The 15,420-nt window shown below is 38.2% G+C and overlaps 1 protein-coding gene across 3 annotated transcripts in view; it reads left to right on the forward strand.

Moving 5' to 3' along the window:
* LOC108230528 (protein sidekick-1) overlaps positions 1-15,420 on the forward strand; it is a 260,584-nt gene that overhangs the window by 156,068 nt on the left and 89,096 nt on the right. For 2 of the 3 annotated variants that reach the window (XM_037974788.1, XM_017406846.2), the window contains exon 6: positions 8,255-8,281. The exons of the other annotated variant lie outside the window; for it this stretch is intronic. In XM_037974788.1, the coding sequence (XP_037830716.1) occupies positions 8,255-8,281 (27 nt within the window). The remainder of the gene's footprint in view (positions 1-8,254; positions 8,282-15,420) is intronic. 3 annotated transcript variants of the gene reach the window in all.

Raw genomic sequence — 15,420 nt, forward strand, 5'->3', positions numbered from 1 at the left:
AAATGTACACAACCTTCTAACTTCTCATTAAAGCTACATGTGATCTTCTAACTCAGGGGGGTCAAACTCATTTCCACAAAGGGCCAGAATTAAAAACCTCATCAAGGGCCAACCTTTATTTCAATATTTTCTTGAAAAAAATAAATACATTTGCTGTTTTTTTCTGATTTCTTATGTCAACATCTTCATATAGAAACATAAATGCAACTTTTCTTAATAAATCTTTTTTTTTATCAGTCAGAACAGAGTTTAGTAGAATTGAAAAAAGACTTATTAATTTCCTGTCTTCCTTTTTAATCCCCTTTTCACTGGTTTCTAATGAAAACAAAACAGCTTAAAAAAATCTCAGTGAAAATTCAAATAGCTGCAAACATTCCATTTTATAATTACAGGAGAAAAACACAAAAAGATAACATGGATTAATTATACATTCAAACAGACACTGTAGCTGTGATGTGCTCTGACAGACGTTTGAGGCTCGGATTTGTGGAAACTCAGTGACTGACTGAAGTGGACATTACAGTCAAACTTCTGTCTGTGTGTGCGTTCTTTATCATTTTCATCACAGAGAAAAGTTGCTCACACTTGTGAGCATAAATAATTGAACACCTTGAGTGGAGGAGAAGTTTGATCGACTCTTTTCCTCTCAACCCAAACAGTTCAAACGTAATTTTCTCCGCTTCAAAGTCTGCTTATCACCATGCGAACTCGGCACTAAGTCTGTTCTGTTTTAAATAAATGCACAGCAGAGACGCTTCCTCTCAGCGTGTACCTGCAGAGGCTCCAGGAGAGGCGGGGAAAGCTGCTTTCACAGCACGGCATGGGTGATGTGATCCTGTAGTCCTTGTGCCTGACATGTTTGTCTGAAATGCTGCACCACACTCACAATTTAATCATTAGGAGTGTAACAAGATCTCATGCCACGAGATCTCACATTATCAAACCATCATGAGATTTCTCAAGACGTTGTGCTTTGCTGTCTTGTGAACCAAAAATAAAACCTCGTTTTGCAAGGCACTAACAAACTACAGTCAGCGTGACTTTGTCTGGTGAAATTAGCAATGAAAACGTCCTCATCACTTTAAAGATTCTCTCAAAAAAACTGTAGTGCGTTTACTTCTTAGTCATTAACCTTTTAGCACCCAATTGAATTTTAATGAGGACAGAATCTGGGCAAGGTCAGCCAGGTGTAACAAAAATGCAGCTTGTTGTTGTGGTTTTTTAGTGCACAAAGCAGTAGTGGGTATGCACAAAGTGGGCTGCTACACTATAAGTACTTTCAAAAACTTAACTTTCTTAACTTTGGAAGGCTTGGTAGAAATCTCAGTTTTTCTCACTAAAGATGCAGTTTGCGTGTGGTTAAGAGAGGCAAACGCAGCAGAAAACGTTCTCTTCCCGAAAACAACTGTGTGAACGGGCTCTAAGCCTGATTCACGGGGGAGGTTCTCAAATAAAATCTCAGCACAGTGTTCACATTGCGTGATGGAATGGCGACCTGTTTGGAGTGTGCCACATCTCTCGCCTGTTGACTGCTGGAGATGGGCACCAGCCCCCCCTGACCTTGAACAGGATTAAGCAAATACAAAAAGATGAGTGAGGATTTATATCTTTGTTCTACTCCAAAAAATGTTGAGTTTGTAAGAGTGTGTTTTAGCCTTCAAAGAGGTGCCCAAGGAAATGTTTGGACACGTTATCCTCCATTGATCTGTCATATACCTCCTGGCTTTGTCCCTTTACTTACAGACATGTAGGAATGAATGGACAGCACGAAAGATAAGCTACACAGAGAGAGGGGAAATATGCTGCTGGAGTACAACTTGTTTTTACAGGGAGCAATTAAAATTCAGTTTCCCCTTTCAGTTAAACCTCATTTACTTACAACAGTGGTCTCGTAGGCACAGCTCTGTGACAGAGGTGATTGGAAAGAGCTTCATAAAGACGTAGATGGGTTGACAATGAATGCAGACTGTGAGATACTTGATTGTCCCGCAGCATTCTGGATGAAGAAGAGAGTAAAAATGAGAGAAACAACATGATTTAATAATGATGCTCTGCTGTTCCTCGCTCTTGTGGTCCCCTCTCCATCTGGTAGTTCAGCCTCAGGTGGTGGGCACAAGAAAGAGAAACACACACAGCTGTACAACATTATAGTCTTTTTTTATCAACCTTTTCACAACAACCTTCAGCTTACAATGATTTGTATGTCATCCCTTACTTGCTTTTTAATATTCCTTATTTTCTCCTGTGGGATCAGAGGCTAGTTTGTCTTTGTGCCATCATTTGAACAAACATCCAGAAGCAGAACTCTTTCCATTGGATTAGAAACTATCATTAAACTAAGCATAAACTGAAAATCTACATGCAACTTAGTTGTGTGCTTCGTTGTATTATTCATTTTTTATATCTTGTTTTTTGTTTTGTTTTTATCTGTTTCATTGATGCATTTTATCTTCTGCCTCATCTCTGTGCTTTTTGTTTGGCTTTTAAGGGGCGGAAAAGAAGTAATATACAAATCTCAAGTGCTCATTTAAGTGCAAGCATGTGTTTGGGCACAAAATAGACTGGAAATAGATGGGAAGAGAGAGGAGTGCAAATTATATCAGCATCAAATAAAAGAAGAGCACGCACAGAGGAAAAAAAACTGAATCATGTATGGGCTTTTTTTTTTTTAACACAGAGAGAATGTCAGCATCTCGTGAAAGTTGGGATTCCATACAGAGTGATAAATAACTTTAACAGGTATATGCATTTGAGACTGTGCTCTGTTCACGTGTGTGTGTGTGTAAAGGAGGTTTGTGGGGCATGATCATGATTGACATGGTAAATTGGAAAGGTCAACTGGTGCTTGTGTTTGATACAGACTGACAGACAGCAGGAAGTTGTAACCTTCCCACCGTCTGCATTTAAGAGGGATTCTGAGCCACTGACAGGATCTGGCTCAAATTGAAGAAAGAAAGGAGTAAAGTTCTGCAAAAACAAAGATTTAAAATGCAAACCAGCCTGCTGCTCTTTGTATACTGACTTTAAATTACAGCTCCACTCAATTCTCATCAGACTGATAAAGTAAGGCACACCGCTGTTTATACAGCTGAATATAAAGTTTTAGCATCTTTAGCCTGTCAGGAATTGTTCCAGAGTCTAAGGTCAACATTTTATCCAGCTTGTTATTTTACTGGCCTGTGCGCAGGAGTGCTGAGGATCCATGAGTCTCTCCGTAAATGTGTCAGTGTTAAAAAATGGGGTGTTACAATTGTACAGTCACTGATAAGAATTTCAAATAGGTGTGTGTGTGAGTGTGTGTGTTTTAGAGCAGGAAAAGGAACAAAGAGTAGGAAGAGTGAGATTGACAGGGTAAATTGGAATGGTAGGAGTTTTTGAGGTTGAACTCTGGATTTAAAACAACCAAGAGAGAAAGTAAGGAGTCAAACGTGTTACTAAAAAAGAGCTCTTTTGCTGAAGAAAGTATGGCACTGGATATCAGCATGTGGGGATGGGGAGAGCTAAGAGAAGATGAGCAAAAATAAATAGATTGTCCCCACGAGCAGAGGGCTGTGTCATTGTGTGTAGACAAAGGGAATGCGGGAGAACCCTGGGGGGGCTGTGTTTGTGTGTTTGGTGGATGGGTGGGGAGCTGTGAGCCATAGAGGATCTTGAGGTGTTGCAACAAAAATAGGTAACCTACAACTGGGGACTAAGGGTCAGCACCTGTACAGGTGAGACATGACGCACACACTGCTGCAGATAGACGCAGAGGGAAAAGATTGTTGTCTTGAAAAGCAGACCCTCCCCCAACACACAACAAATCCTTTTACTTCCCATTGACCTCAAACACGTGGCCATCCCATAGTGTGACAACATTCTCACAACAGAAACCACAAACAAAGGACATTGTGACCTGCTTGTTTGTGGGTCCTTCAGGCATCTGAATACACAACAATGAATTTATGAATACAAATTTTCCTCAAGGCCGAGACAAACATAGGCACGTGCTTTTATTTTCACATCACCTCAAACTGTTTTCTAAACACATCACATTAATAATAATCGTTACAGAGAGTCGTGGCCTTAATACAACTGCAGGGCTAAACTGTACGCCAGTTTTCTCCTGTAAGATACACAACATTAAAACATTATCATAGACAGTATATGATCCAGGGTATTTCAACGAATTTAGAAAACAACAAGGACCAGGATAGTTACTGCAAAATGGGTTTAATGGATTCAGCTCTAAGAACATCAGATGCTTTGTTGTGTTGAGAGCACACACTGCCTGATGTTCTCATTGTTTCTCTGTTTCTGTCTGAAACTGAGATGACTCAGGATGACACATCGTTAGAGTATACTTGCAAAAATAGTGTGCCCTCCGTCCTACATGTTCTTTTTCTGTGTTTCTGTATGTATTTGTGTGTTTGTCACTGTGCTGACCCGCTTTTATATTCTACAAAATGATATTTACTGATAGTGCTACTTGATAACACATAGACTGCCGGTGTAGACAATTTTATTTGTCTGAGCCTCATGACGGGTATCAAAATGTTTTGATTTGCTGACAGCTCTGCTTCTGTTCTGTCATACATTCGCAAATACACATTCATCTTTAAATAGCTTCAGTTATTTTATCTGATCAGTATAGACAAAGTTTTGTGGAATGGCAAACACTAGTTTTGGATTATTATTATTATTATTTTATTACTTTAAACAAAAAGGTGAATAATCCCATTTAGATGAACATTTAGATGTTCAGTTATGATACACATCAGTTTTCTGGTCCATTATTGGTTTGCAGCCCACGTTTACCTAGTTAAACTTATTTATCAAAGAAAAATTAATAATTGAAAGTAGCATTCATTAAAATAATGCATATTGCTCACCACCTTGCATGTCAAAGTTTTAAGTAAAGATGTCATGCTATTTGTTAGAGCTCAGAATATGTGTTTAGAAGGATTCTCAGCTACCACCACACCAGATTTTAGTTCACTATGTATGAAAATCCATGGTTATAGCCTTTTTTGTGTTTGCTGTAGTCGATAAGCTTTCTGAGAGTCCAGTGATTCATGAGATATTTTGCTGACAGACAGACAGGGAAACACACACACAAGCACAGGCAATTAGATGATTGCTCACCTTTTACGGTGACTGTAGGCCTGTGATACAGGAATGTTTCTGATACTGGAGAAGTTTGGCAACATTTAAGGAGCCTAAAAACACATCTGTTAATCTTAAATGGACATTGACCAGACAGGCAAACAACAAACCAATAGTCACTAAGAATGACATCCAGACTTCTTTTTAGAGAGGGGAAAAACTGATTAAAGGATAACCATGAATGCAGTACTACACCTAACAATTTTTTACATTTCTTTATTGTAGAGTGGTCAGACAGAAGTCATTACTCTCTAAAAGGCACATGGCAGCCTGTTAGGGGTTTGCCAAAAGGAACTTAGATGTTTCTCAGACCATGAGAAGTAAAACCTACCGATTAGATTGATCAGCCTTTTTGGTGAACACCCCCAACATTGTTTGTAGAGGAAACAGACTTTAAACATCACCTGAATAATATTGTCCTTATTCAAACATGATGCTTGCAGCATTATTCTATGAGGTGTTTTGTTGCAGCAGAGGCAGGGAGAATATTCAGGATTAAGGAGAACGCATCTTAAAATATGCAAAGCAATCCTGGGTGGAAAGGTTTTTCCAGATTGGTAAAAAAGGGTCGAGTTTTGGTCCTATGGTTCTCCGAAGTACAGCATCGGTCCAGAAAAAGACAAGAACAGCACTGGAAAATTCTTACCAGTCTGGAGTGACCCAACCAGAGTCTGGATCAGAGGTCAACAGTGAATCCATCCCTGTGAAGTTTGATTGTTTTAGCCAAGAAGACAAAAATAGTGTAAAAAAATGGCATGCCAGGCTTGAAGGAATACTAACCCATACCAACTAAAGAGGAAAGGATCTGAAAATAGATGTCAGCCTGCTACCCATAAAGTGCAGTGAAAGAGGAGACAAATCAATAGTTTGTAGAGTGATCATCATTTGTCTTTCAATAGCACCCGTTCTGCAGACACACCTGCATTCAGTTGTTCATGGTGTTAGGCAGGTGGCCTTTTCTCATATCCTTGCCATTGTTGTTTTGTGAAACATGTCTGTTTCAGTTGCCTTTTGACACTCTGTGTAATTAAATGTTAAATGTTCTCAGTTCTATAGGTGTTTCTATTGAAAAGGCAAGGTACTCAAAAAAACCAAAAACACAAGGTAAAAAGAAAAATTGGGAAAAAAAGCCTCAAGAGATTAAAGCTTGTTGGTAGTTTTTGTTGTTTTGTTTTTATTTTTATTGATAGTTTATTTCAAGCATGTCAGAACAAAAACAGAATGATAAAATAAATTTTAAAACACAAATATATTCAGTTGAACAACCTAATTTTCATGTCTCAAATGAAGTAGGAAGAATTATAAACTTATTAAATTCAACCTTGTGCATTTATATTAAACTTTTCTTTTTATTTTGTAAATCAAAGCAACTTTATTTATAGAACACAGTTTAAACTCGTTTGCTCAAATCATCTATTAAAACCAGAAAACATTTAAACAATTACTTGACTATCCAAAAACAGATGATCATTAAAACATTTTTCTCAGGCAGACAAATTGTAGACTAGTTCTGAGCAACTCATCCATCCATCTTCTGACACTTATCTGAGGTCAGGATGCAGGGCCGGCGGCTTAAGCAGAAATCCCCAGACCTCCCTCTCCCCAGCTACCTGCTCCATCTCATCCGGTGGAACTAATAATCTCTCCAGCAAGTCCTGGGTCTGCCCCAAGGTCTTCTCCCAGTGGGACATGTCCAGAAACCTCCCTCAGAAGGTGTCCAGACAGCATCTTTATCACATACCCAAACCACTTCAATGGACTATTTGATGCAAAGGAGCAGCGACTTTACCTGGAGCTCCTGCCAAAAAGTGGAGCTCCTCACCCAATCCCTAAGGGGCACAATTAATTGAAAATATTTTGATACTGTCTTGATTCATACGCGTGTTCTCATCTTTAATTTACTGTAATTTATATCCATTTTTATTTTCACATTCATTGGTTACATTCACATCAAAGAGTCAATAATTAGACCAGAAATTAGCAAATAATTCAATCCATCTCAGTCACTTCTCTCTTTTCTCTTCCTCATTTATGACATTAAGTTGTAAATATTCCTCAGTAATCATTCAGGTACTTGTCAATAAAATACAAGAGTGGAAAATTCTGAGATAATTCAATACTTTTCAACTACATTTCAAATCTGATTTAATGGTAGCTTTTTAAAACTCTATTATCTTGGTACATTTTACTTTGTGCCAATAAGTGTTGAGGTTTAATACATAAACTTAAAAGAAAAAAAATGTGCTTATCTTCAAAAGAAATGACAGAAACTTTTGAAATGTTTGTTTATTCTTTTGAGATAAATTTTCACAATTTTTCCCAAAGTTTGTGTCATATCTGTTTTAGGTGTTTCCCTCAGTAGCTCTTTTGTGCTGTCTTCTCTTCAGATTAAGGCTCTGACTCACATTTTTTCACACACAAACACACTCAATCACACATGCAGATTGAAACACACACACACAACCACACTTTCCAGTATTCAGTAGCTGAGTGAGTGTTTGAGGGCCTGACTAGAAGCATAAAGAGGTAGTATATTGATAAAAGAAACGGTGAATGTAGATCTTCTGCCAGCAAAATGTCATTTCCATTCTTTTCTCACAGTTTACAGTTTTGCCACCTCCAAACTTATGACAAATACAGGGAGAATGGCAAACAGGGAAAGATAAAGAAGAAGGGGGGGAAGAAGTGAATGAGCAGGAAACTTTGGTTGCTGGCAGTTGATGGATGAGCTGCAAACAGTTTGTCTTCCTCTGGACTCCATGATAACATAGCGTTCTGTCTTTTCTTCTGTCTCTCACCTCCTTTCATCCATTTCTCCACTTCTTGCTTTCAGTTTATATTTATTTTTTTGTGCTTCTCAGTGAAAAAAAAGCTTTCTTATCCAGTTTTCCTCCCAAACGTTAGATGTCTTTAGTCGTCTGATTTGTGAAAGCTTGCGTTTTCTTTTGTTTTCTTATGTGTATTTGCTAAATGTGTCTTTTTGTAGCACCCTGAGGAAATACTACAAATCTAAATTGTATCTCTCCCGTTTTCCCTTTTCTCCTACACCTTTTTAGTCTTTTCTCTAACATTTTTTCTTCTCATCTCATTCTCTCTGGCTGACGGACAGTTGGCAAGAAAAACCGTGGGTCAACAGGTAAAGTACCCATTTACATTTTCATTATCTTCCCTTCTCTTTCCTTCCAAATCCTTTTCTCTCTGTCTGTCTAAACAGAAACAAATATTTCCACGACCCTATGATACCAGCAGAAGGTCAGAGCTAAGAGCTGATGAGCTAACTGCCTCAAGGAAGGTCACGCTGGGTCCACTTATTTATATAAATAGCTAAAAGAAAAATGTTCAACCACTGAAGTTTCTCTAGTTTTAAGCAGAAATATGTGACCGTTTAAACTTAGTTTGTAACAGTATCTGTCACAATCTACTGTTGTGATAATGTAACTTCATTCTTAGTTTATTCAAACTACACAGCCTAGAGAGCACTAATTATTGCCCGTCTCTGAAAGTGAAGGCGTTAAAGCTTTTAATGTGTCTGCAAACATAAAGTTGGCTGTAACCCGGACAGTTTTACAGCTATTGAGCTCATTTTGTTGGGGGTAATAGCTGAGAGTTATCCCCAACATATACTCTGAGCACTAACAGATTGTGCAAGAAATGTTTTTAAAACTTTGCCAGCAACTATCAGTCTACTCCGCCCACAAAATACCTCACGAACCACTGGACAGATGTCAGTAAAACTCTACAGCTCATTGACTTAGAAGTCAACCTAATTCAAGATGGCAGCCACAGCTGATTGACCTGAGCCAACACAACAACAGCTATAACTCAGTCAATTTTACAAATATTGAGCTAAATTTGGTTAAGGAGTAGATGAGACTCATTCTCAACACATATATATGACTGATAACTGAAGCCAAAATAAATGTCCATCAGACTGATGCAGCTGAAATACTTTTATTGTGGCTTTAAAACTAATCTGAATAGATTTATTGCAGTCTATCTAAAGGCACTACAAACATAAAGTTCTACAACATACATAAAAGTCAAACTGTCCACATCAAGATCGACAATTATGGCAATAACTATAATATATCAGAAGACGACTGTAAATACTGTTCCAGTTCAAGTCCACACCACAAACACAGCAACAACGATAGCTGCAAACAATGTCTGTGGGATACATTTATAGAAGTTTGGGCAACAATAAAAACAATTGACAGCCAATTAAAAGTCTTTTTCTTTATGGACTTGATGGACAGTACCAAGGCTGTGCTTCACATTGTTTGCTTTTTATCTTTTATCTTTATAGTGAGTATAGATAAAAGCTAAATCACATACTTTGTTATTGTCTTGTTCCCCATTTTTGATTACCTCTTTTATGTGAGCTATTAAATGTTGTAGGAAACACGTTCTCTCTAAAATCCCCCATTTTTATGGGCTACCACTTAATAAACATTCAGTTAACACAATATTAGCTTGAAACTACATTAAAAAATGCTTCCTATTACCTTTGATGCTCTGCCAAAAGGTCTTTAGTGTTTTTTCTTGACAATTTTTTTTTTTCTTTGATGATCCCCAGGGTATCATTAAATTGATATCCTGGTGGATATAAAAGTATAAATAAAATTTTTGTCCTGTAAACAACACAGCTCTTTTAACAAGTGTATTTGCAGAATTTGGGATTCCCTCTCCAGCTGGGCCGAAGCACAGCTGGAGTTCACATCACACAGTTTATGCTTGGTGACACTGTTTACAGAACAGTGTATCATTGCAGTATCATTTAGCAGTGTGCATTCGCACATGGTTATCATTACTGTAATTATTATAGTTACAGTATTTGTCTTGGTCTGGATCCCTATGACTCTTATTTTGCATCTGGTTAAATGCTTTCTGTGTGTAAAATTGATGTGTTTGAGCTGTTAAGATGCGTGCCTTCTTTTCTTTATGAGGGTAATATTTTGTGAACAGAACAATGATCTTTGGTTGATCAGGGATCAGCATTCTGCACAAGATGATAAAACAAATCTCATCCTGCTGAAATTGGGCATCAGTGACAATAGTTTTCTGCCTTTGGAAAACACTGAATTGCATTAGACACTACAACAGAGTTTAGGGTAAAGGTAAGGCTTTTGAAGTGTGAAATGTGAACAGTAGCAGCAATTGTATTAGCAGCATGTGAGACCATGGCCTCCAGGTGTTCAGACAGTGAGAAGAGCACTGAGAGCTTAAGCACACTGCAAAATAAAAAAGGTCTATAGGACATATTGTGTGAGAGCCATGAGAGGGTGGCGACTGACTCAATCAGACTGCCTGGGCTCACAGGGTCACATTTTTCTTTTGCATCAACCTCAAGTATTACATGCCTCTTACATGCAGAAGTGGTGTAAAACGAAAGGACAGCTGTAGTTATGTCCTTTAAAATTGAAGCCAAACAAGAAGTATCTCAAATCTGCATTTTCTGGAATGGCCAGTTGGTGGCGACTCTTGTGATTACAAATAAGTGTCAAAGAAAATGACATTTTTCTTTTCACTAATCGGTGACATGTCAGCCGGTTTTGCAAAATCAAACCTTTTTTCTGCTTCATCTGCAGCTCTAATTCACATGCAAACTGCATTTCTGGTGACAAACGTTTTTCGAAAATAAGATTTTAAGAAACTTGTGAGTGTGATCTTTACCCACAGAGAATCTTTTGGCAAAAACAGAACGTCATGACCTACTTTCTACATGCACACTATCCCTGTTATTATATTATGCTATTATGTTTCACATGTACTAGTAACTACAACAACTTGTGATCTGTCCTTTTGCACAATGACTGGAGATAAGCACCAGTTCCCTAGCGACCCTGCACAGAAAACATGGATGGATGGATGGATGGATGGATGGATGGTAACTACAACAGCAATGGAGTCATTTTTATCAGAGGGTTTTGTCCTGCTCCTGTTGCCATTAAACTTTTGCTGTGTTCTGAAAAGGATAATTATTGAGAGGAGATAGCAAGAAATATCAACAACAAAACAAGCTACAGTTGTTTTTAGAGAACTTTAAGCAACACACAGAATGCTGTTTTGTTGTATTTTGATTTGTAGAGAGTGTCAACAATATTGCCACCTACTGGTACAACATGGGTAATTTATTGTTTTTGTTGAAATTTCTGACTTTTATCGGGATGGATATTTATTTTTCAAACAAAGTCAGACATATTTGTTTAAAAATGTCAAGCATAGTGTAAAATATGCATGTATTTACAAGTACATGTTATGTCATATTTAAAATCAGACTGATAAAGAAGGATCAGCTTTAGGACATATGTAGCTGCATTGCTGCTGGTTTCCTTGTGACTGCCAAGTTTATACTTGAGGTCTTAAATTTGTCTTACAAAACTAATAATTGATGTATATTATAAACATTTGCCTTTGCTGGAACAAACTGTGGAGCCAGTAGTTATTGGTATGGATACATATTGGGCGAAAGCAGATAAAAATGGCGTGATTTAATGTTGTTTCTATGTCTCCTGTTCACTTACCTGCATTTGTTCAACATTACCATTTTGTCTTGTCTTACTTAAGTGTCTGTGTATTTTCTTGTATGATTATAACCCAGTATTATGGATTAAGGATTTTTTTTAATGTGGGATCAAAATATTTATTTAGTCACTCTATCAAAATAAATAAATAAATACAGGAAACTTAAAGCATTTGGACATGTTTTTACTTCAGTGTAGTGTTGACAAAATGCCACCTCATTATGTCATTTTGGGTTTTGTCTTGCAGCTTAAAAAGCTCATCTAATCTGATACTTAAATAATAAAATAATCATTGGGCTCTCTGGAGAGATTAACTCCTGCTCTGCCTCACCATTAGTGCTACTTGCTTGGTCCCAAGACTCCTCTATTCCTCCCCTATCCTCCGAACTCTTCCTTCCACAACTTGTATGAAGTGATGCCAAAGATATGTAAAAGATTTGGCAGCTGAAGGAAGAGATGCATATTTAAAATCGAGCACCTTTCTCCATCCTCCCTCTGCTTGCAGTTGTCTGTTTCTGTCTCCTTCGGTCTTGGATCTGCAGCTCTCGGTGTGGCGTGGCATTGTGTGTGCCTCGAGTGTGAGTGTGTGGCACGTCTTGGCTTGTGGTTTTCTATTGGCATTCAAAGGCAAGTGTACACTGACGATGACACTTGGCTGTCAGCATGCAGCATTAATGAGCGCGGTGACACGTAAAAACACTCACCTCACTCTCACGCACATGCAAGTATCCTCAAGAGAGATCAGCAAACGATCACCTTCTCCCTCCACATTTATTCCTCCACACTCTGCGAAAAACAATCAGCCAAATATAAAAAAGGAGGAAAAATCTTCATTTTACCCTTTTCATTTTCTGTTTTCCTGGTTTGTTTTGTTTTATTTATTTTTTTTGCCAGAATCTCACTCTTCTTTCTCTCAAACTTTTTGTCTCTTTGCTGGGTGTGTGGTCTCAGTGTGATATGTGTTAGTTGGCTGTGAACCCTGCAGACACGTATCTGACAACTCTATTAATACACAGTCAGCTAACACCAGCCTCCTCCTGCGTGCATTTGCGTGCGAGCGTCTGCGTGCGCAGAGAGGGATGCATGTGTGCTCAGCCCCCAGCCAATCCCTCTGCTCTCGAGGTCTCTGCAGAGATTTGTCTAAAAGGCTTAAAACACACGGATCTGCAGTCACACAAAGATCATACACACTCCCGGCCTGTCTCACTGACACTATTGGGAGTTGACTGACAGATTTAATAGGAGAACAAGCTGTAATCTGAGAGAATCCATTCAAAGATGGATTACGTTCTAATCTCTGGATGGAATAGCCTTTCATCTCTCCCTGTCTCTCTGTTTATCTCTCTATATTTTGCCCTAAAACAGAACCTTTTTTTTTTTTTTTACTGACATTTTTTTTTTTTTTTTTCAATTCTACCCTTGACTTAATATACGATTTTTCACTTTCCAGCTGAATGACACACACGCTTACACACCCCACACAGCTGTGTTACCTTTGCAGCACTTTACTGTCAATCAGGAGTGATTGCGCTGACGAGAGAGCATTGTAACGTTGCAGCGCCTCGCAGCCTCTTTGGTGCTCCATTTTACCCATAACCATGTGCACACACGCTGTTGCTTATAAAAGGCTCACAAGGGTTTTATGCTTTCCCCCCTCCCTATCATCGCTTGTGATTTATTTTTTTAAAAGCTTTGACAGTCCCTTTTTATTGTGCCTCTTTTTTTAATGAACCTTTTCAGCCCCAAGTTGTTGTTCGCATCCTGCTTGCTTATATTACAACCCTTCTGCATATTTTTTTCTGCCATCCTCCTCTCCATCACTCCTACTTTTCCCTTTCTCAGCCACATGGTGTTTTTAATTTTCTAAATGAGGAATCCAATAGAGTTAATTTAAACTTATGCACTCTCTTTGAAGAATCTTAACAGGGGAGCCTTTTAGCTGCCGCAGCTTGCGCGGCCACCAATAAGAAAAAAAAAAAAAAAAAGCTTGTCTGCCAGTTTGAGAATTTCTCCTTCTTCAAGTTGAAGACGATTAATTTAATAATCCTAGTTTAAACAACTACAAGGAGATGGTAGGAGCATGACAGGGAAAGAAAGGAGGGTTTCAGACAAGGCAAAATGATAGAGATTTCCCCAGAGTAACAGGATGTTAGACACGCTGACAGAGAGAAAAGAAGAGCGCGGATCACACAACCGTATGGCATTTTGCTTTCGCCTCTATTTCCACCGTCATGTCTGTCACTCCAAGAAGAATGCCATCTGCTGAGTTTCCACTCACTTTTTTCCATCTGCATCTACTGTACGCTCTACAGTATCTCCGTCATTCCCAAATTTTCTTCTTCTTTAGTGTTGTCCTTTGTCACAGTTGTGTTGCTACCGTCCTGAATTGTCCATGTTTTTCCTCAAACCCACGGTCCTTGTTAATATGTCGAGGTCACGTCCCCCTATACTCATTATCTGCAACTCTATTTGCCATTTTGGCTTCGCTGATGGTTACTGGTCACTGTCTGACCTCTGCTTCACACTTCAGATAGCTAATGGAGACTTTCTGCTTTTTTTTTTCCTTCTTCTGCAGCTGTCTGATACCATCAATCATTTCTCTCTGTCTTTATTTCTTCCACCCACTCCAGCTACCAAGCATCACCTCTCCAAGACCAGATTTTTCAACTTGTTACTAGACCAAATTTGATTGCTGCCATCCTAAAACAACTCAGGTCTCACACATTTCTTTGTGGTATCATTTCCACACACTGGCCACTCTTCAGCACAAACGCACACAAAAACAGTAATAATAATTCTTGTTAAACCACTACTGTTTATTTTGATAATCCAAAGACACGAAGCAGAAACATTCAGCTCTGCCATCCTATCAACCCCTATAGAAATGAGTTGGTATCATCTGTAGAATTATGGGTCCTGGTATTCACATAGATGTAACTTTGACATCTACAATATTCCTAAATGTTTATATTCACATCAATATTTCGTTCTTACACTATATTAGGGAAATACTCTAAAAAATTGCTGCTGAATAAACAGTATTTTCTGAGTTTATTAAGCTGAATAAGATCATATGTCAAACTCACATTATTCAAATTTGGTGAAATAGAGCATTATTCTCTTATACTCTTTCATTCTGCATTATGTATTTTTTTACAGCATTTTGAGACACATGCAGATAATGCCACCTTCTTCACAATAATGCCTTAGTATTTCACTTGATAATAACTGGAAACTGGAAATTTATTTTGTCCTGAAGTGGAAAAATAATAAAAAATAGTGGTAACAGAAGTTTCACACTAACTCTTGTGAATGGTTGCAAATCTTCATTTCAGCAAAGTGTAACTTGACAGAGAGTAACAGGTGGCACTTGCATGCTCTCAAAGTAGTAAAACAATAGTATTTTTAGTATTCAGCTTTTTTTGCCAATCTCCAAAATTTTCCAAACCTAATGCTTCGTATCTTTTGACGAGACAAATGTTTGTGAGAGGGTGATCTAATTCTGCATACAACAACCAGATGGAAAGTGTTACTTCATGTTGTTTGTGCCCTCTGTCTTTGATGAGTCATAAAACAAAATGACAGAAAAATGCAGAAACTTTTTAAAAACCTCAGTTTTGCCTCAAAACTGGCAACCAGACAATGTCCAGTTATTACAGTGTTGGTACAATGTGCTCGTGTGTGTTATGGTGAAATGTGATTAATCTAAGAGTGATAGGGCTCTCCTCTTTCATGACAATCATTCTTTTGT

The sequence above is a fragment of the Kryptolebias marmoratus genome, linkage group LG3 (genome assembly GCF_001649575.2).
Source record: "Kryptolebias marmoratus isolate JLee-2015 linkage group LG3, ASM164957v2, whole genome shotgun sequence".
Classification (NCBI taxonomy): domain Eukaryota; kingdom Metazoa; phylum Chordata; class Actinopteri; order Cyprinodontiformes; family Rivulidae; genus Kryptolebias; species Kryptolebias marmoratus.